Source organism: Hyperoodon ampullatus (genome assembly GCF_949752795.1).
Source record: "Hyperoodon ampullatus genome assembly, chromosome: 3".
In the NCBI taxonomy this organism is placed as follows: Eukaryota; Metazoa; Chordata; class Mammalia; order Artiodactyla; family Ziphiidae; genus Hyperoodon; species Hyperoodon ampullatus.
The window spans coordinates 86,647,440-86,670,290 of NC_136916.1; the positions used below are offsets into that span (position 1 = coordinate 86,647,440).

A 22,851-nucleotide genomic window follows, 5' to 3' on the forward strand; every position below is an offset into this window, starting at 1 on the left:
GTGGGTCAAAAAGGATCTTGCCTGTGATTTATGTCATAGAGTGTTCTGCCTATGTTTTCCTCTAAGAGTTTTATAGTGTCTGGCCTTACATTTAGGTCTTTAATCCACTTTGAGTTTATTTCTGTGTACGGTGTTAGGGAATGTTCAAATTTCATTTTTTTACATGTAGCTGTCCTGTTTTCCCAGACCACTTACTGAAGAGGTTGTCTTTTCTCCATTGTATATTCTTGCCTCCTTTATCAAAAATAAGGTGACCATATGTGTGTGGGTTTATCTCTGGGCTTTCTCTCCTGTTCTACCGATCTATATTTCTGTTTTTGTGCCAGTACCATACTGTCTTGATTACTGTAGCTCTGTAGTATAGTCTGAAGTCCAGGACCCTGATTCCTCCAGCTCTGTTTTTCTTTCTAAAGATTGCTTTAGCTATTTGGGGTCTTTTGTGTATCCATACAAATTGTGAAATTTTTTGTTCTAGTTCTGTGAAAAATGCCAGTGGTAATCTGATAGGGATTGCACTGAATCTGCAGATTGCTTTGGGTAGTATAGTCATTTTCACAATGTTGATTCTTCCAATCCAAGAACATGGTATATCTCTCCATCTGTTGGTACCATCTTTAATCTCTTTCATGAGTGTCTTATAGTTTTCTGAACACAGGTCTTTTGTCTCCTTAGGTAGGTTCATTCCTAGTTATTTTATTCTTTTTGTTGCAATGGGAACAATGGGAATGTTTTCTTAATTTCACTTTCAGATTTTTCATCATTAGTGTATAGGAATGCAAGAGATTTCTGTGCATTAATTTTGTATCCTGCTACTTTACCAAATTCATTGATTAGCTCTAGTAGTTTTCTGGTAGCATCTTTAGGATCCTCTATGTACAGTAGCATTTCATCTGCAAACAGTGACAGCTTTACTTCTTCTTTTCCGATTTGTATTCCTTTTATTTCCTTTTCTTCTCTGATTGCTGTGGCTAAAACTTCCAAAACTATGTTGAATAATAGTGGTGAGAGAGGGCAACCTTATCTTGCTCCTGACCTTAGTGGAAATGGTTTCAGTTTTTCACCACTGAGGATGATGTTGGCTGTGGGTTTGTCATATATGGCCTTTATTATGTGGAGGTAAGTTCCCTCTAGGCCTACTTTCTGGAGGGTTTCTATCATAAATTGGTGTTGAAATTTGTCGAAAGCTTTTTCTGCATCTATTGAGATAATCATATGGTTTTTATTCTTCAATTTGTTAATATGTTTTATCACATTGGTTGATTTGCATATATTGAAGAATCCTTGCATTCCTGGGATAAACCCCACTTGATCATGCTGTATGATCCTCTTAATGTGCTGTTGGATTCTGTTTGCTAGTATTTTGTTGAGGATTTTTGCATCTATGTTCATCAGTGATATTGGCCTGTCGTTTTCTTTCTTTGTGACATCTTTGTCTGGTTTTGGTATCAGGGTGATGGTGGCCTTGTAGAATGAGTTTGGGAGTGTTCCTTCCTCTGTTATATTTTGGAAGAGTCTGAGAAGGATAGGTGTTAGCTCTTCTGTAAATGTTTTGATAGATTTCGCCTGTGAAGCCATCTGGTCCTGGGCTTTTGTTTGTTGGAAGATTTTTAATCACAGTCTCAATTTCAGTGCTTGTGATTAGTCTGTTTATATTTTCTATTTCTTCCTGGTTCAGTCTCAGAAGTTTGTGCTTTTCTAAGAATTTGTCCATTTCTTCCAGGTTGTCCATTTTATTGGCATATAGTTGCTTGTAGTAATCTCTCATGATCCTTTGTATTTCTGCAGCGTCAGCTGTTACTTCTCCTTTTTCATTTCTAATTCTATTGATTTGAGTCTTCTCCCTTTTTTTCTTGATGAGTCTGGCTAATGCTTTATCAATTTTGTTTATCTTCTCAAAAAACCAGCTTTTAGCTTTATTGATCTTTCCTATTGTTTCCTTCATTTATTTCTGATCTGATCTTTATGATTTCTTCCCTTCTGCTAACTTAGGGGTTTTGTTTGTTCTTCTTTCTCTAATTGCTTTAGGTGTAAGGCTAGATTGTTTATTTGAGATGTTTCTTGTTTCTTGAGGTAAGATTGCATTCTATAAACTTCCCTCTTAAAGCTGCTTTTGCTGCCTCCCATAGGTTTTGGGTGTTCATGTTTTCATTGTCATTTGTTTCTAGGTATTTTGTGATTTCCTCTTTGATTTCTTCAGTGATCACTTCGTTATTTAGTAGTGTATTGTTTAGCCTCCACATATTTGTATTTTTTACAGATTTTTTTCTCCTGTAATTGGTATCGTCTCATAGTGTTGTGGTCGGAAAAGATACTTGATATGATTTCAATTTTCTTAAATTTACCAAGGCCTGAATTGTGACCCAAGATATGATCTATCCTGGAGAATGTTCCATGAGCATTTGAGAAGAAAGTATATTCTGTTGTTTTTGGATGGAATGTCTTATAAATATCAATTAAGTCCATCTTGCTTAATGTATCATTTAAAGCTTGTGTTTCCTTATTTATTTTCATTTTGGATGATCTATCCATTGGTGAAAGTGGGGTGTTAAAGTTCCCTACTATGATTGTGTTACTGTCAATTTCCCCTTTTATGGCTCTTAGCATTTGCCTATGTATTGAGGTGCTCCTACGTTGAGTGCATAAATATTTACAATTGTTATATCTTCTTCTTGGGTTGATCCCTTGATCATTATGTAGTGTCCTTCTCTGTCTCTTGTAATAGTCTTTATTTTAGAGTCTATTTTGTCTGATATGAGAATTGCTACTAAAGCTTTCTTTTGATTTCCATTTGCATAAAATATCTTTTTTCCATCCCCTCACTTTCGGTCTGTATGTGCCCCTAGGTCTGAAGTGGGTCTCTTGTAGACAGCATATATACGGGTCTTGTTTCTGTATCCATTCAGCCAGTCTATGTCTTTTGGTTGGAGCATTTAATCCATTTGCATTTAAGGTAGTTATCTATATGTATGTTCCTATTACCATTTTCTTAATTGTTTTGCGTTTGTTTTTGTAGGTCTTTTCCTTCTCTTGTGTTTCCTGCCTACAGAAGTTCCTTTAGCCTTTGTTGTAAAGCTGGTTTGTTGGTGCTGAATTCTCTTAGCTTCTGCTTGTCTGTAAAGGTTTTAATTTCTCTGTCAAATCTGAATGAGATCCTTGCTGGTCCAGTAATCTTGGTTGTAGCTTTTTCCCTTTCATCACTTTAAATATGTCCTGCCACTCCCTTCTGGCTTGCAGAGTTTCTGCTGAAAGATCAGTTGTCAACCTTATGGTGATTCCATTGTATGTTATTTGTTGTTTTTCCCTTGACACTTTTTTTTTTTTTTTTTTTGTGGTATGCGGGCCTCTCACTGTTGTGGCCTCTCCCGCTGCGGAGCACAGGCTCCGGACACGCCCGCTCAGCCGCCATGGCTCACAGGCCCAGCCGCTCCGCGGCATGTGGGATCCTCCCAGACCGGGGCACGAACCCGTGTCCCCTGCATCGGCAGGCGGACTCTCAACCACTGCGCCACCAGGGAAGCCCTCCCTTGATGCTTTTAATAGTCTCTCTTTGTATTTAATTTTTGATAGCTTGAAATATGAGTCTTGGCGTGTTTGTTCTTGGATTTATCCTGTATGGGACTCTCTGCGCTTCTTGGGCTTGACTGACTATTTCCTTTCCCATATTAGGGAAGTTTTCAACTATAATCTCTTCAAATATTTTCTCAGTCCCTTTCTTTTTCTCTTCTTCTTCTGGGACCCCTATAATTCGAATGTTGGTGTGTTTTACGTTGTCCCAGAGGTCTCTGAGACTGTCCTCATTTCTTTTCATTCTTTTTTCTTTATTCTGCTCTGTGGTAGTTATTTCCATTATTTTATCTTCCAGGTCATTTCTCCGTTATTCTGCCTCAGTTATTCTGCTATTGATCCCTTCTAGGGAATTTTAAATTTCATGTATTGTGTTGTTCATCATTGCTTGTTTGCAATTTAGTTCTTCTACGTCCTTGTTAAACATTTCTTTCATTTTCTCCATTCTATTTCCAAGATTTTGGATCATCTTTACTATCATTACTCTGAATTCTTTTCAGGTAGACTGCCTATTTCCTCTTCATTTGTTTGGTCTGGTGGGTTTTTACCTTGTTCCTTCATCTGCTATGTGTTTCTTTCTTCTCATTTTGCTTACCTTACTGTGTTTGGGGTCTCCTTTTAACAGGCTGCAGGTTCATAGTTCCCGTTGTTATTGATGGCTGCCCCCAGTGGCTAAGGTTGGTTCAGTGGGTTGTGTAGGCTTCCTGTTGGAGGGGACTGGTGCCTATGTTGTGGTGGATGAGGCTGGATATTGGCTTTCTGGTGGGCAGGACCGGGTTCAGTGGTGTGTTTTGGGATGTGTGTGACCTTATTATGATTTTAGGCAGCCTCTCTGCTAATGGGTGGGGTTGTGTTCATGTCTTGCTAGTTGTTTGGCATAGGGTGTCCAGCACTGTAGCTTGCTGGTCATTGAGTGGAGCTGGGTCTTAGCGTTGAGATGGAGATCTCTGGGAGAGCTTTCACAGTTTGATATTACATGGAGCCAGGAGGTCTCTGGTGGACCAATGTCCTGAACTCGGCTCTCCTACCTCAGAGGCATAGGCCTGATACCCGGCTGGAGCATCAAGACCCTATGAGCCACACGGCTCAGAAGAAAAGGGAGAAAAAGAGAAAGAAAGAAACAAATAACAATAATAAAATAAAATAAAGTTATTAAAATAAAAACTAAAAAAATTATTAAAATTTTTTTTAAAAATTAAAAATAAAAAAGACAGAAAGAAGAGAGCAACCAAGCCAAAAAAACAAATACACCAATGATAACAAGCACTAAAAACTATACTAAAAAAAAAAAAAAAAAAAGAAAAGGACAGAACCCTAGGACAAATGGTAAAAGCAAAGCTATACAGACAAAATCACACAAAGAAGCATACACATACATACTCACAAAAAGAGAAAAAGGAAGAAAGTATATATATCTTTTGGGAAGTCTGAGGACTTCTGCCAGCATTCAGTAGGTGTTCTGTAGGAGTTGTTCCACGTGTAGATGTATTTCTGATGTAGTTGTGGGGAGGAAGGTGATCTCCATGTCTTACTCCTCCTCCCTCTTGAAGTTCTCTGCAGTTCTTTTATACCTTGATCATTTGGCTATACCTCTCTGACCATCCCCGGCTGTTATTAATTTTATTTTTTGAGAGACTAACAGTCTAAACTTGATGTGGTTTTCAAAAATCCATAGTTCTGTAGACAGGAGATTATCCTGCTACTTCCCCTTATTATCTGTGGTTTTATCTAACATTGGGGCTACAACATATTCAAATAACATTTTAACAGAATAATCCACACTGATTCCTCAATGCTTTTCTTGGGTAGGAACTGGTAATAAAAGTTTGTTCCCCACTATCCCACCTATGTTTGCTAATTCTCATTATCTTACAATATTTTCCTGAAGTTTATTGTTATGAACTTGGCATTTTTCTACCCAAGAGAGCTAAGTACTGTATCCTTCATAAAAGTGACATTTGACTACTACTCTGCAAATGATTTTTAAAAATCTCAAACAAGATCAGTATCAGAACCGATTGCCAATTGAAGGATTCCAGAATTAACAACTTTTTAGGCAGAAAACACCTATTTTTCCCCGACTCTTCACTTTCTGTAATAACCACAATTATAAGATACATGACTTTATAACTTATTCTTCAAGTACATAGCATAAGCACTTGCTATGTCCTGTCTCATAACTGATTTTCTTTTTCATGATATAAAAGACAGTTTAGGCTCATGAAATTTCAATTTTGCTTTAGAGAACTTTTGAAAAATAGGTTTGGGAGGAGAGGGGAAGAGCCTAATTTGACAGTTTAACCCCATTTATAATGATGATTCCATGATCAAAAATGTACTTGGCAAATGAATATACTAGCTTGGGGAGTTCCAGGTCTATTATATTTGCATCAGCCACTTAACTTATTTTAAGAAAGAAGAAAGGCAGTGCCAGAAGTTAGGCTCCTTGTCCTACCCCCTCTTGCCTACCCTAGCCTTGAATTGCAGTAATAAGTGCAACTGATGGGGAATTCCCTGGTGGTCCAATGGTTAGGGCTCTGTGCTTTCACTGCAGGGGGCATGGGTTTGATCCCTGGTCAGGGAACTAAGATCCCACATGCCACACAGCACAGCCAAAAAAAAAAAAAGAGCAACTGATGGCCCCCAGACATTTGAAAATAAGGAAATATGACAACTGGACCATGTCTCCCACTCTGGAACTCCAGATTTTCACTCCATGCCTTGGATGTCATAAGGCCTCTATATGTACTATAGTCAGAGGTTGGGCAACTGTAATTCAAAACTTTATTTCCCCCCACATATTCTATCAATATATGAGGAGTTAAATGGGAAGGAAACTGATTACCCTTTGAAAGAAAATTGTATTTTCTAGGGCTTTAGGTATCATTGTGCTAAATAATGTCAAAAACTTTAAAAGAGCAAATATTTCTGCAAAAAAAATAACATCAAGCCTATTATTAGTGTTTATACTTTTTGGTTTCATTGTAGGATCAACCATTTAGTTGTACTCATATGCCTAGCACAGAACCTAAAAAATAATAAGTACTCTACAAAATCATTAAATAATGAATAGGAGAAAAAAAAAGACCTTTCAGCATTGAACTTTTCAGTATTAACATTCTGAATTCCTATACAGATAATATTCAATGGTCTCCCTTTATTCATATATATATATATATATATATATATATATATATATGTATATCCCATCCACCATCAAATATCTCAGTGATCTCCTCTTTACTAAAATAATGACAGAAGTCTTTCCCTGACAGCCTACATTTTTAAAATGTAAAGTTATTCTTTTCTTTCTAGGCTGTTCCTAAATTCACTGATCAGATATTTCGCTGGAGGAAGCATTTTAACACACTTAAGCTATACAAGATTGTTCAGAATAAAATGAAACTCACTAGTTCATAGTAACCAGAGTCTTCTTCTGAAACTCTTCTGCAGATATGCTCACGCTGATAGGTCAGCCCTTTCGCACAGTGACCAACATGGTAATTCTACCTTCAAGTTCTTTTAAAATTCCAGGATGGCTGCCATATCTTAGGTACTTAAGTACATGAAACCTATGACTTTGGGAACACCTCTAGGCTAACTTTTTTTTCCTGTTTACCCCAAACAAGGTCAGGGTGAACAAGTCACAAGCAGACTTAACAAGAGATAATGAATCTCCTCAGTTATTTACTTACATGACTATAATATCAATTGCATTAAAAAGTGATGTCCCTACAATCTAGCTTATTATAAACCCATGAAAAATTACCTTTTTCCTGAGAAAGCTTTTCCTCCTGCCGTTGGTGGTGAGGTTTGTAAGGTGCTGCCCCCTGACTTAGTTCTTCAGCCACAAAACCATCCAGAAAAGATAAGGAAGCATCTACCTATATTAAAGTAAAGCAAAAATTAGGAATTAAAAAAACTTACTCTAAACAGTAGACTGCACACTCACAGAAGTGATTTCAGCCCATATTTCCTAAAAATAATTTTTAAGTAAAAAACAGAACTTCAACTCTAAAATTGCTACTCAACTCTCTATCTTTCTGAAACATAATCAAAACACTCAGCTAAGAATATAACAATATAAGTCATGTGCACTTATTTTTCATTTCACTGCACTGCAAATACATTTTTGAGCATCCAACATGTTAAGGCATCATGTTAGATGCTATAACTGAGACAAAGTAAGACACAAGTCCTGCCTCATAAGACTTGTAACCTACCAGAGAAGACACATACACTATGAGCTATAGTGTCTACATTAGTTTCCTCTTGCTGGGGGCTAAAAACAAAGCCCCCATCAAAGGCTAGTTCCTTCTGGAGGCTCCAGCGGAGAATAGGTTTCTTGTCTCTTCCAGCTCCTAGAGGCTGCCAGCATTCCTCGGCTTGTGGCTATATGACTCCAATCTTTGCTTCTATTGTTACTTGGCCTTCTCTTCTCTGACCTCTTGCCTCACTTTTATAAGGACCCTTGTGATTATATCATGCCTACTCAGATAATCCAAGATAATCTTCCCATTACAAAATCCTTAACTTAATCAAACCTACAAAGTCCCTTTTACCATATAAAGTAACTTATGCACAGGTTCCAGGGATTAAGATATGAATATCTTGGGGAGGCCCATTATCCAGCCTCCCACAGTGCCTTTGATTTAACTATCCTATTCCATTCTACCTAAAAATGCTTTGTTACAAACCTGTGGAAAATTACTTAATTTCAATAAAGTACAAGAATAGAAAGGTACAAGAGAATGCTTAAATGAAAAGAAATAAAGAGATGAAGAAAGAGTAAGGGGAAAAGGAGAAAAGAAACAGTGAGGGGAGAAATAAAAATGAGATACACAAGAGAATATAGCAGTAACGACCTCAGAAACCACAGATTTGCCTCTCCTAATTTAGCCAAGTGTATACAAACAGCTCAGATAATTTAGAACAGCAGGTAATTCTCAAAAAATTTAAGTGGCATGTCACACTGTGCATTTGGCAAAGTTTAGTTTTGATAAGATTTTTTTTTGAGTTTTTTTTTCCATGTGGACCACTTCTAAAGTCTTTATTGAATTTGTTACAATATTGCTTCTGTTTCATGTTACAGTTTTTTGGCCACAAGACATGTGTGATCTTAGCTCCCCAACCAGGGATTGAACCCACACCCCCTGCATTAGAAGGCAAAGTCCTAACCACTGGACCACCAGGGAAGTCCCTCGATAAGATTCTTAAGAGATGAAGCCATGTCATCATCATCTTTTGTTGGAAGAAAGGGAAGTAGAGTAACTAACTAGTTTAATACTATGTATAGCATATTTATTCATATAGTCTCTGGAATGCCTACCAAATGTTAAACCAAGGCCTCTGCCCATGAGGAGCTAATGAAAAAAATTAATGAACAAAGGTTCAAAATGAATAAAAGCCATGAACATCTGAGTCATAATTAGTGGGAATACTGCCCATCCTCCCCACTTCTTCAACTATATGACATCTAATATAAAAATCTGAACAAATCTGACTTCCTTTTGGAAGTTTTCAGATTTACACCAATCTGACAGAGCACTCAGAGGTGAGCAGTAACTAAGTGCTTTGGATTAAAAGCAGCACTGGCTGAAAGTAAGTGGAAGAAGAAAAGGTGGTTGATCAGGTTCCAAAGTAGTAAAGATTTAGATAGTAGATGGACAAAACAAAATGGAGAACTGTTTTTTTCTTACATTCTCCAAGAAAAGAGAGCAATAATAAAATGACATTATTAGAGAAGTTCAAAGGAGATAAAATTTTTAAGTTCTCAAATTATTATATGTTAAAAGAGATTGTCATAGACTATAAACCCCTGCACTGCAGTTCTCCAGAACAGATTAGTCTTCCTAACTATTTAGGATCACTACTGAGTAGAAGCTCTCAAATGCTCTCTCACACTAATGTGAGAAAAATGCCAACCTTCATCTAAAGTGCTACAGAAATTACATTTTGGCATATTCCAGATATATCACAAATGCAAGAATTATTCTGTTTAAAGACAATGCAATTTTGTAAAAGATGGAATGCAGATATCTTACCACCATGTCTTCACAACTCTTATCAACTGGAAGCAAGCCCTTCATAAATTCCACATTCTCATGCAAATGTTTTAATTCAAATGCATGCTGTCTCAAACAAGTATCCAAAGATGTGGTAAATTCCTGGATTAATCTCTCAACTATAATAGAGGAGTGTGCTTGAGGTGTCAACTTGGTCACAGCAGCAATTATCCAGGCTTTTGTTTCTGAAGAAATGGAGTCACTCCTAAGTAACTTGTAGAGCTTGGTTATAACTTCCTCTGGTGTTTCCTTATCTAAGAGGTAGAAATACTCCCCTAAAACCTAAAACAAAGAAATGTATATATACAAATATCAAGTTATATAACAACTATACTCAGAAATCTAAACAAAGTGCCTACTGCCGGAGTGAATTTAATTTATACTAAACATATTCTCATGGTGAAGAAATTATTAAAGATACAATTGTATATTTTAGGTTCAAAATTACACCAAGAATTGGAAGTGAGTACAAAAAGGTTTTCCACATCTTTATCGTTAACTATATATAAAGTAGCATACCGTTACAAGTTAGCTTTCTTCTGAATTTCCAGGTTTGGATGTTGGTTTTTAAAAGCACTTTCACATTCTGTTACTATTTTTTCTAATAAGCATTTAAACAAGTGGTTCTCACATACTAGTACGCATAAGAGCCACCTGAGGTGTTTCATAGAAATACACATTTCTATACTGTCCTTCCAGATAATCTGATTTAGTATGTCTGTGGTGGGGAACTACAATACACATTCTGAAAAAGCATCAGCTGATTCTGATGTAGATGATCCACAGAAGAGACTCTGACGAACACTGATCTATTTTACACATACTCTTTCCTACATCTAATTTATTCAGGTGATATATAATCCTATTGGTCTAAGGATCGTTAATAAACTTATAATTCATGGAGTGTGAGATCTTTCCTAAGTAGTATTTATGAAGTATATTCATGTATAATACTGGGACCAGCAAGAAAAAACAGTGAGGTGAGGTGATAGGCAAGGGAAGATTTATGGCTAGTAACAAGAAGAGGAAAAAAAAAGAAATAGGACTACATAAATTCAATCCTTAAATAGTAAGATAACTTTTTGACTGGTTTAGTAAAAGATGGAAGGAAGTTCTAGAAGAACAGGTAACCTAAATCCCAGTTCAAAAATCAATGGACTTGAGCTTCCCTAGTTGCACAGTGGTTAAGAATCAGCCTGTCAGATGTAGAGAGTGGACTTGAGGACACGGGGAGGAGGAAGGGTAAGCTGGGATGAAGTGGGAGAGTGGCATGGACATATATACACTACCAAATGTAAAATAGACAGCTAGTGGGAAGCAGCTGCGTAGCACAGGGAGATCAGCTCGGTGCTTTGTGACCACCTAGAGGAGTGGGATAGGGAGGGTGGGAGGGAGAGGCAAGATGGAGGAGATATGGGGATATATGTATATGTATAGCTGATTCACTTTGTTATAAAGCAGAAACTAACACATCATTGTAAAGCAATTATACTCCAATAAAGATGTTAAAAAAAAAAAAGAGTAGCCCCCACTCACTGCAACTAGAGAAAGCCCGTGAGCAGCAACGAAGACTCAATGCAGCCAAAAATAAATAAATTAATTAATTTTAAAAAAATCAATGGACTTAAGCTTCTGGGAAGATAGAGTAGGTGAATTTTTCCCCTATTCTTCCTGCTAAGTACACCTAAAAACCCTTGATGTTATACATAAAACACAGATACATAGACTGAAAGGTAGAGAAAAAAAGGCAGATCACTAAGAACCTTGGGACCTAAGGAACAATACAGTGGGTTATCTGTTGCCTCATATACCTCAGACTGGGTACTTGAGAGCCAGCAACCTAGAAATGCCAGTGGGAAAGGACAAAAAAGCCCCAAGAAAAGCCTGCCCTCTAGCCAAAGGGCCAGGAAGACAGAAAACCTTCAGATAATAATCCTTCTACTCCAGCCAAGCACCAAATAGAAAAAACTGTAGCCCCACCCATACCAGCAAAGGTGGAGTGGAGAGTCAAGACTTCAACCCCTACCAGGTTGTAAAAAGCATCCCAACTCCCCAGCAAGGGTGGTAACAGAGAGACTGAGTGAAAACCAGGAACTTCATCCCCACCAAGCTGTAAAAAGGCCCACTCTTTTGCAGTGTCTGTGAAGACTACATAGGAAGCCTATACTTCACCTCCACCCAAGTTTAAAGAAGTAGCCCTCCCCCTCTCTGCTGGAGTGGTGTCAGGGGAAGCCTAGCAGAGACTCGGGCTCAGTGGAGGCCACATAGTTAGAGATATCTACACCCCATCTCAACACCATCACTGAAAGAATTAATCCACATCTATAGAACACACCACCCAACAATAAGCACAATACCCACTCTTTTCAAGCACCCACAGAACATATAAGACAGATCATATCTTAGGCCATAAAATAAACCTCAACAAACTTAAAAGAACTGAAATTATAGAGTACTTTCTCTGACAACAATGGAATCAAACTAGAAATCAGTAACAGCAAAGATAACAAGAAATTTTCAAAACACTTAAAAACTAAACAACACCCTTGCACACAATCTTTCCAGGAAATAAAAGAGGAAAGAACACTCCCAAGCATTTTATGAAGCCAGTATTACCTTGATACCAAAACCAAACAGAGTAGAAAAAAACAAGAAAACTACAGACCACTATCCCTCATGCACAGAGATGCAAAAATTATTAACATGGTCTCAAGAAATCTACAAAAAACAATTCTAGATTAATAAGTGAGTTCAGCAAGATTGCAGGGTATAAGAAAAAATACAGAAATAAACCTATACACTAATGTCCACTAATCTACAAAAAAAGGAAGCAAGAGTATAGGACAGAGAAAAAACAGTCTCTTCAATAAGTGGTGCTGGGAAAACTGGACAGCTACATGTAAAACAATGAGATTAGAACATTTCCTCACAACATATACAAAAATAAACTCAAAATGGATTAACAACCTAAATGTAAGACATGAGACATATAACTCCTAGAAAAGAACACTCTTTGATATAAATCGTAGCAATATTTTCTTGGATCTGTCTCCTAAGGCAAAAATAAACAAATGGTATGCAATTAAAAGCTTTTTGCACAGTAAAGGAAACCATCAACAAAATGAAAGATAACCCTCATAATGCTAGAAAATATTTGTAAATAATGCAACCAACAAGGGCTTAATTTCCAAAATATACAAACAGCTCACACGACTCAATATCAAAAGAACAAACAGCCCAATGAAAAAACAGGCAGAAGACCTGAACAGACATTTTTCCAAAGAAGACGTACAGATGGCTAACAGGCACATGAAAAGATGCTCAACATCACTGATTATTAGAGAAAAGCAAATCAAAACCACAATGAGATACCACCTCACACCTGTGAGAATGACTATGATCAAAAAGTCTACAAATAACAAATGCTGGAGAGGGTGTGGAGACAAGGGAACCTTCTTATATGGTTGGTGGGAATTTAAATTGGTGTAGCCACTATGGAAGACAGTACGGAGGTTTCTTAAAAAAATAAAAAGTAGAGTTGCCATATGATCCAGCAATCTCACTCCTGAGCATATACCTGGAGAAAACTATAATTTGAAAAGATACATGCCTCTAGTGATCATAGCAGCATTATTTACAACAGCCAAGACAAAGAAACAACCTAAAATTCCCATCAACATATTGAATGGATAAAGAAGATGTGGTATATATACACAATAGAATACTACTCACCTATAAAAAAGAATGAAATAATGTCATTTGCAGCAACATGGGTGGACCTAGAAATTGTCATACTAAGTGAAGTCAAAGAGAAAGACAAACACCATATGATATCACTTATGTGTGGAATCTAAAATATGATACAAATGAACTTATCTACAAAAGAGAAACAGACTCACAGACATAGAAAACAAACTTATGGTTACCAAAGGAGAAAGGGGTTGGGGGAGGGATAAATTAGGAATTTGGGATTAGCAGATACAAACTACTATATATAAAATGGATAAACAACAATGTCCTACTGTGTGGCACAGGGAACTATATTCAAAATCTTGTACTACACCATAATGGAAAAGAATATGAAAAAGAGTATGTACATATATGTATAATTGAATCACTTTGCTGTACACCAGAAACTAACACATGCTGTAAATCAACTATACTTCAATAAAATAAAATAAAATAAAATGAAAAGAAGAAGAAAACAAACTAGTGGTTACCAGTGGAGAGAGGGAAGGGGAAGGGGCAAGTCAGGGGTAAGGGATTAAGAGACACAAACTACTATGTATAAAATAGATAAGCAACAAGGATATACTGTATAGTACAGGAAATTATACCCATTATCTTGTAATAATCAATAATGGAATATAATCAGCAAAAATAATGAATCACCATGCTGTACACCTGAAACTAATATAATATTGTAATCAGCTATACTTCAATTTAAAAAAAAGATTTTGAAGTTTCTCCTGAATTTGTATCACTTTGCACCACCATAAAGTTGAAAAATCATAAGCTTAACCATCTTAAATCAGGGATCATCTGTACCTAAGTATAAATCTAACAAAACAGGTCCAGGATTTGTATGCTGTAGAAAGAGAAACACTCTAAATATACGAACATATCATGTTCATGGAGGAAAATATAAATGGCCACCAAATACAACAATCAATTTAGGCAAGGATTACCAATGTTAAAACCATTGATGAAAGAGAGTTGAAGAACAGATGCTCACAAAGTCTCACAGAATCACCTCACAGACTAGTTCCAAATTAGTAAGGAGAAACAGCACCTTTACAATGGTGAGAACCTTTACAAAGGTCACCATCTTAACCAAACAAAGAAATTTACTATCACCAATAATTGGAGGAACTGACATTATATGCATCCTGATATAATGCAGTGAGAAATACATATTGACAATGTAGTATTCTTGCTAAAAATGTTTAACTGAATCAGAAATAGTCCATTTCAGAATGCTGGACATTCTGCAAGTCAACAGTATTCATCCAAAAAAATCAATGTCATGAAAACAAAAAGAAACTGAGCATCACTGTAAAATAAAAGAGGCTAAAAGGCATAACTAAATGCAATTTGTGAATCTTAACCTGATATGGGATTGGGAGGAGTAGAAAAATAGTCATAAGAGACATTTTTTGGACAACTGGATAAGTCTGAATATGGACTGTATATTGGGTGATATTAATGAATTAAGGTCACATTTCTTAGGTGCAATAATGGTTTTATGGTTATCTAGAACGTCACTCTTGGAAGATTCACACTGAATTTTTTATAGGATAAGTGTCATGAGGTTTGCAACTCAATTTTAAATGGCTCAACAAAACAAACTGTATATAGGTAGACCTAGCTATAGATATAGATGTATTGGGTTGGCCAAAAAGTTCGTTCGGGTTTTTCCATAGGATCTTACGGAACCAAATAGATACAGTAAAGCAAAGGTGGTTAAAAATATTAACTGGGAATCTAGGTGAAAAGTATAGGGGTATTTATTATGCCATTTTTTCAACTTTCCTATAGATTAGAAAAGAATTCTTTAATAAAAGTCTGGGTAAAATTATGGTTAACATGCTAACATTTGGCAAAACCATAAAATTTTGAAGTGTGAATATCCTATGACCCAGAGCTGCACTTCTCCAAATCTCCCCTAAAGAAATGCTCACTCATATGCACAAGAAAGAATATACAAAGGTGACAGGATGTATACGATTACGTAGGTTTATATAACATAAAACTGTGACCTTGTTTTGCAGAGATGATCTCCTTGCTGGCTCTGATGAAGCAAGCAGCCATGTTGGGAGGCCCACCTGGCAAGAAACTGAGGGCAGCTCTTGGAGCTAAGGGCAGGCAACAGTCAACAGTCTGAACCTCAAACCCTCAGTCTTACACCTGCAAAAAACTGATTTCTGCCAACAACCACATGTGAGCTTGGAAGGAGATCCTTTACTAATCAAGCTTCAGATGAAACAGCAGCCCCAAGTGACACATTGATTGCAACCCTGAAAGACCTTAAGCAGAGAACCCATGCCTGGACTCCTAACCCACAGAAACTGTGAGATAACAAATGTATGTTGCTTTAAGTTTGTGGTAACATTATTATGCAGCAATAGAAAGCTAACACAGCACAGATATATGAGTATTCACATATTCAAAAATAGATTCACATAGAAAACACAACAAATGCCTTGTAGACACAGACAGGCATCTAAATAAATACCCATATTTAAAAGACTAGTCAAGTGAGATGGCAGAGAGAATGAATAGATAAGGAAATAGTTAAGTGATAGAAGGTAGCCACTGGGAAAGAAAATTGACAGCTGAAGGAGTTAACTGAGTAGAACTGAATTATTTCTGAAGAAATATATTATTAGTATTTGACTTTATAAAAAATAATATTATAAACATTTATGATTCAATGTACTTTGCTCACCCAACTCATAACTTGAAGAAATCTCTGTGGGTAGAACACATTTTCCACATCTAGTAAAGTGAAATAAGACTGAACTGCATAGAGCCTTAATTGTTGATTTTCTGTTTCATCATCAAAACCTACAAAGAAATTAATATACCATTTTAATTTCTACTAAATTCTCTAAGGACTCTGTAATAAAAACATTTAATTTTAAAATCTTTGCAGAATGCAATAGTTTACTAACCTTCTGCTAGCAGTCTCAGAAAGTTATTGGGAATATCAGGATGCATAACGTCTCCTCCCACTGAAAATACAGCATTCATTGTCTGAATAAACCATGCATTATCAGGAGCATATGTGTCCACAGTGTTAAGAACAAGTACACTTCCAAATGCCACTTATTAAAATTATCCTTTCTGTATAAATCTTAAAAAAAATAACCCTCAATTCATCCTAGTTTGGCATTTATACCTTTAACTTCTGCCAATAAATTGTTCTATACTCAAGTTTTATGTAAAATAGGTGCTCAGTAAAAGCTTACTGAATAAACTTAATAAACCAGTTCATGTTGCTTTATCTAGCACCATATATTGCACATAACAGGTGTCCAATAAATAACTGTGCAATAATTGAAAGAAATGTTCCAGCTAACTATGGACAAAAACATAATGGAAAATGATATGCACTTCATAAGCTAAATGTTGTGACATGTCTATCTGAACAAGTTGTTGACCCTCTTTTCTAATCTGTTCCTCTTCAGTTCTAAAATTCTATCATTCTGCTGGCCAGAGCTATAGCACTGGTTAGGACAAAACTATACTTAAGCAATTTCCAAGATACTTTGATCAGCACTATTCATTCATTCAATCTTAGATTTAAACAACAGACATCTTAAAAAGAATGATGAGTAACCTCGTGACCTGCAAAGTTCCTTTGACTTTTAAAAAACAAATGTGAAGAAAAGTAACATGTGAATGGAGTTGCCAACTACTTTACTGTGACAATTTCCAGTATAAACAGTAGTGTAAAGGATAAATTTTAGCATCCTGATCCCCTCAACAATCCACTGAAAACAACAAGAACTTTTACTCAGGAAAGAAACTGAGTAGGAAGTAAAGTCAACGACAAGGAGGGACTCAAAGAGGAATCAGACAGAGATTCCTGTATGCTCCTGCTGATAATACTGACCAATGGAATAAAAAGAACCAGGAAAAAAGTCATCCCCTACGAAGTCTACACAAATTCTTGCTTTTGACAACAAGAGAGGATTGAATATCAGGAATGGAAGTTTCTGCTGGGCCTCTGAACTCAACCTGCAAGTGACCATGTCTAGACCAATTATTTTAAAGTCACTGTGTAACTAAAGGTATTTTATGACTCATGGTCCAAACAAAGGATATTTCTCAGCCAGCTCAGCTATTTTGCCAACCAAATTGACAATAATATATTCTTCTTTGCTCTGATGTAAATATTCAAGCATTTTCTGGACAATCACTGTTATATTCTGTGCATTAGTAATTCTGTAAAGAAGTTCCAGAGTCTATTTAAGAAAGAAAAATAAAAATAGTATTATAAAACTATGCATAACAAATAAATACTGTAACATATAGGTGTATAACAGTTGATTCTTCCACTTTTATGTAGCTCTACTGGGCAGTTAATAGGTGCTCAAGAAATGCACATTTTAACTGAACAGAACTTAAGACAGGTAAGACTATTGTCAAAAAAAAAGAATTATAATCAATTCCAAAGTCTAAAAGCTTTCTATTGATATAGATAATAATCATCTGACATCTCTACATGACAGGCCATGTAAAGATTAAAAAGTTAAAAGGTTAATAATCTATTTTCTAAAAATGTAACAGCTTCTTAAACCTACATTACTTATGCCTGTGTGCTATGCATGTGCGCGTGTGTGTGTATACATGCATACACATATAAAAACCCAGTCTTGCAAAATGCTTTTTCCACGCTACCCGAACAACAGAAAACCACACTTGAATGGATTTGTCAGCTAAGGGCAAATGGTCTCTAATGGATGGATAAGGTAGTGCAAGCACTTCAAACCCCAGCAAGGCCTACGTTCAGAATCTCGGGTATCAAGGAAGAACCATTTTACAGCCTTCTCAGTGATGAGGCATATACCTCTTGCTGCCTGAAGTAAGATGAAGGAAGACCAGTACCAGAGTAAGCTCCCATTTGACTGGCTTTCTGAGGCCCTACATCAGGGTTTTAAAAATATCATAGTTCCCAGAAATCAGTATGAGACAAACGGCAATAATGAGAAAGCATCATTTACTGGCATTTCAGGAGCAACAATATTAGCTGCAGGAGAATTTCCACATATCCTTCTCATCAAACTTGTTCATCTACTTTAGGGTTCTTTCTAATTTTTCAGTCCTTATACCCAGGACTTCAAGTACAAAGGACAACAGATTTTGAATTTTTTTTAACTGTTCCAGTTAATCCTTAACACCATTTAAAATCTATACATAGGTTCCCCATGTATTTATAGCTTTCAACCTATGAAGCTGCTCCAGACATGCTTCCTGTAGACTCTATATGTCACGTATTTTAAGATAATCTACACCAAATTTACTTCCTACTCTAAGACCATGAAATTTAGCATTTCCAGGACTGAATGGGGACTGGTATTATGAACTGCACGGCTAGAGGTCTTTTCTGTTAACTCCTTCTTGCCTTCTTTTTCCCTGCTATGAAAGAAAAGTAATAAAATCAGGTAAAAGGGAATCCCAGCCCCAAGCAACAGGTCACTCCATACCCCAGGACCAAAGTTCTTGCCATATAGTTACTGATGGAGGTTAGAAGTGACAGTGGCATCGAGGAGACAGTACTGCAGTGCCTTCTTGGGACACCACTGATACTCAGTACCCTTCCCCAAAAATTCAAGCTACTTTTCTCACTACAGATCAGACTTCATAATTTTAAAAGTTGTCTAGTTTCCCTTTGACCCTCATTTTTAAATGAGATCCCAATAAATAAATACAGCAATAAGAAAACTGTATCTAAGTCAACCGTGTTCAATTTAGTACTTAACCACACAAAGAAAATGCATGCTCTATGTCTATTCAAAGTGGAAGAGCAATATAATTATTTGTTACTGTCCCTTGGCATCTTCTCATTTTTCTACAATGTCCACACATAGAAATTACCACATCTGTAAACTTCCTGGATTCATTCAAGGCAGGTAACAATTTTCAGAAGATTAAAAATATGAATGCAAAAAATACATATGTATATATATGCAGATGGCAATTTCTTGAAAATATTATTTCAAAAATAGTTCTAAAATTCAAAATTCGTAATCTTATATTTTAAAAATTACAGTTGTTTAATGTAATACAGTGTTCTCTCAATAAACTACTTTTAATGCACTGCTTTTAAGTAATTTAGATGTTTAGTAGATTCTTTTTATCTTTATTATTTTTAAAATCAGAAATAAAACTATCTGCTCTTCTTACCTAGGTCCCATATACCATTTTTTTTTTTTTTTTTGCAGTACGTGGGCCTGTGCTCCAGACGCGCAGGCTCAGCGGCCATGGCTCACGGGCCCAGCCACTCCGCAACCTGTGGGATCTTCCCGGACCGGGGCACGAACCCGTGTCCCCTGCATCGGCAGGCGGACTCTCAACCACTGTGCCACCAGGGAAGCCCCCATATACCATTTTAAATGAAGGTATAAAGTGATTCTCTACATGAGAATTAACAGATATATCTACATGGACACCCAAGTAGATACTGAAGCAATTTTATAAAAGGAAAAAGTTGAAAAAAATTAAGTAAATTATACAACTTTCCTTCCAAAAAGTTCAAAACATTTTAGGGATATCTTTATTAATTCTTTCAACATTCCTACATATTCAATAGGGACTGCATTAGCCTAGTTTATAGATGTTAATAATGGAAAAAATTAATCACCATAAATTACTTCTTAAAACTGTACTAATAGGAAGACCTGGGAATAGAATTCAGGTCTCCGATTGATACAATTCTTGGACCAAAAAGATATTAATGAATCCTATACAGGTAACTGGACCTAACTCCTCCAACTCTTAATTTATTTTTTTTATTATTATTTTTTAAGAGTGTTCTTGTCTTCACAGCTTTTGTTTCATTTTCTATTTTATTTATTTTTAAAACTTATTTATTTATTTTTATTTTTGGCTGTGTTGGGTCTTCGTTGCTGCGTGCGGGCTTTCTCTACTTGCGGCAAGCGGGGGCCATTCTTTGTTGTGGTGCGCAGGCTTCTCATTGTGGTGGCTTCTCCTGTTGTGGAGCATGGGCTCTAGGTGCATGGGCTTCAGTAGATGCAGCACGTGGGCTCAGTAGTTGTGGCTTGTGGGCTCTAGAGCACAGGCTCAGTAGTTGTGATGCATGGGTTTAGTTGCTTTGCAGCATGTGGGATCTTCCCAGACCAGGGCTCCCCTGCATTGGCAGGAGGATTCTTAACCACTGCATCACCAGGGAAGCCCAACTCATAATTTAAAACCATTCTTGTCGCAGACATAGAGGATGGACTTGAGGACACGGGGAGGGGGAAGGGTAAGCTGGGACGAAGTGATAGAGTGGCATGGACTTATATACACTACCAAATGTGAAATAGATAGCTAGTGGGAAGCAGCTGCATAGCACAGGGAGACCAGCTCAGTGCTTTGTGACCACCTAGAGGAGTGGGATAGGGAGGGTGGGAGGGAGAGGCAAGATGGAGGAGAAATGGGGATATATGTAAATGTATAGCTGATTCATTTGGTTATAAAGCAGAAACTAACACACCATTGTAAAGCAATTATACTCCAATAAAGATGTTTTCAAAAAATAAATAAAAAAATAAAACCATTCTTGTAATTACTGACACAAGTGCTTTTTAGAAAAGTTCCTTAAACTTCAATAGAAAGAATAAAATGCACTCAAAAGTTAAAATACACACTGTGCACATACAAACTGCCCACCATTTTAATCTCTCTCCATAATACCAACAAAAAGTTTAAAAATTGTAACACTTCATATACATTACTCAAAATACCAGTTTACCTCTCTTTTAATAATGGGATCAGGATGGTCTAAGCATTCAATTATTGTCATCTGGTGTTGAAGAGCCAGAGTGGGATCCTGTTGGATAACATAGGTAAGAGCCTTCAATCCTAGAAGCAAAGATTACATTATAGAAAGTGACATAAAACAAATACCCAGCAAATTTCAAAAACTCTCTTGGTAATTTCCGTCAAAAGAACCAATCATCTTACCTAAATATTTGAGATTTATTTTAGGTGACAAAACAAATTTTCCAATGCACTTGGCAGCCTTCTCAAGTAATTCCGATTTAGGATAAATAGAATAGACTGTATGTACACATTCAAACAGAATAGCTACAGAAATAAAATATTATAATGTCAGGGATCATATTAAGGCATAATAAAACAATATATCTGTGTAGAACTCCTAATAAAACAAACTAATTGGAAGGTCAGTTTTAGTCAAAAATCTTACTTATGGAAATTTTTCAAAGATAACGACTTTACTGTTTTCAGGCTTTATACAGTTGTTAGGATTACGTTACCACAGTACAATTTAAAGAGAATGATATATATTAATAGATAAGAATGATATATTCAGTCATGCAACAAGTATTTTCTGAAACTTCCTATGAGCCAGACATTGTTCTACTAGTATGGATACAGCGGTGACAAAAACCCCTGCCCTCAAGGAAATCACATTCTAACGGACACATAAGTAATACACTCATTGTTCCTATATAGATACTTCCAACACTCCTTAAATGCTTCAAAATAATTTATTCTTAGGCAGTTTCTACCACTTTTACACAGAAACTGTATATGTAGTTTATTTCAGCGTGGTTTATGTCAACATAATCATTTCAGGATGCTCTAGCATTTATTTCAAAATAGGGCCGCTACTCAAAAATCTTCATACCACTTTTTAACAATTAACCTCCAAGGATACAGAAAATCTACTGAGCATCTTAATAGTGTTCAAACTTGATTTTCTAGTCTCATCGAAGATCTGATAACTGTAATAGATGATCAAAGTGGATACTAAAATTTTTTTCAAACTCTCTTAAAGAGCATAAGTCAAAGAGCTGGAGCTTCGCCATGGTAAAGAAGAATCATTTAGGCACCACTAAGTCCTGCATGTCCTGTGGAATCACAGAATGAGAAGTGAGACAGAATCAGCAGACTTAAAAACAGTTCTACTATATAGTTGAAGCATGTTGTGTCTTTGATAGAATCACTCCTGCTCTTTTTCCAAAAGCTTAAAACATAACAATCAAACATTTGTGTACAGGATATAAGATAGATCCTGAATATTCAACTAACTATGTTTTACACTGCTAAGCAGTCTATCAATTGATACACATATAAATTTCTGGTAAAAAGCTTTACATAAATAAATACTTTCTAAAGAAGGAGAAAGAAAAGAAATCAGAAGGAAAGATTTTTAAGAAATAAACCACTCTTTAAGAAGGGAACTGACTTTAATTAAAGGAAAACCTAGAAAGTAAGTCAATTGAACCTAAAAAGATACTTTATATATCCAGATGTTATGCTGTAAAAAGTCTTTACTCTGTGCTATGAGAAAAGCTGATTTTATGACTTCACAAAATAAACAGAGAGAGCCTTAGTCAACTAACTTAACTAATCAACTAAGGCAGGAGTAGGCAACACATAATTAAACACAGCCCTCAGCCTATCTTTGTAAGCTGTGAACTAAGAATGATTTTTACATTTTTTGAGATATAACTGACATATAAAA

At 36.2% G+C, this 22,851-nt stretch overlaps 1 protein-coding gene across 1 annotated transcript in view; it reads right to left on the bottom strand.

Annotated features, from left to right (window-relative positions):
• The window catches only part of AP4E1 (adaptor related protein complex 4 subunit epsilon 1), a gene marked incomplete at its 5' end in the record, with an annotated part of 69,122 nt that overhangs the window by 21,422 nt on the left and 24,849 nt on the right, over positions 1-22,851 (bottom strand). The window contains 7 exons of the mRNA XM_079700852.1: positions 7,334-7,448; positions 9,609-9,911; positions 16,078-16,196; positions 16,304-16,416; positions 17,460-17,599; positions 21,112-21,221; positions 21,324-21,446. Of these exons, the coding sequence (XP_079556978.1) occupies positions 7,334-7,448; positions 9,609-9,911; positions 16,078-16,196; positions 16,304-16,416; positions 17,460-17,599; positions 21,112-21,221; positions 21,324-21,446 (1,023 nt within the window). The remainder of the gene's footprint in view (positions 1-7,333; positions 7,449-9,608; positions 9,912-16,077; positions 16,197-16,303; positions 16,417-17,459; positions 17,600-21,111; positions 21,222-21,323; positions 21,447-22,851) is intronic.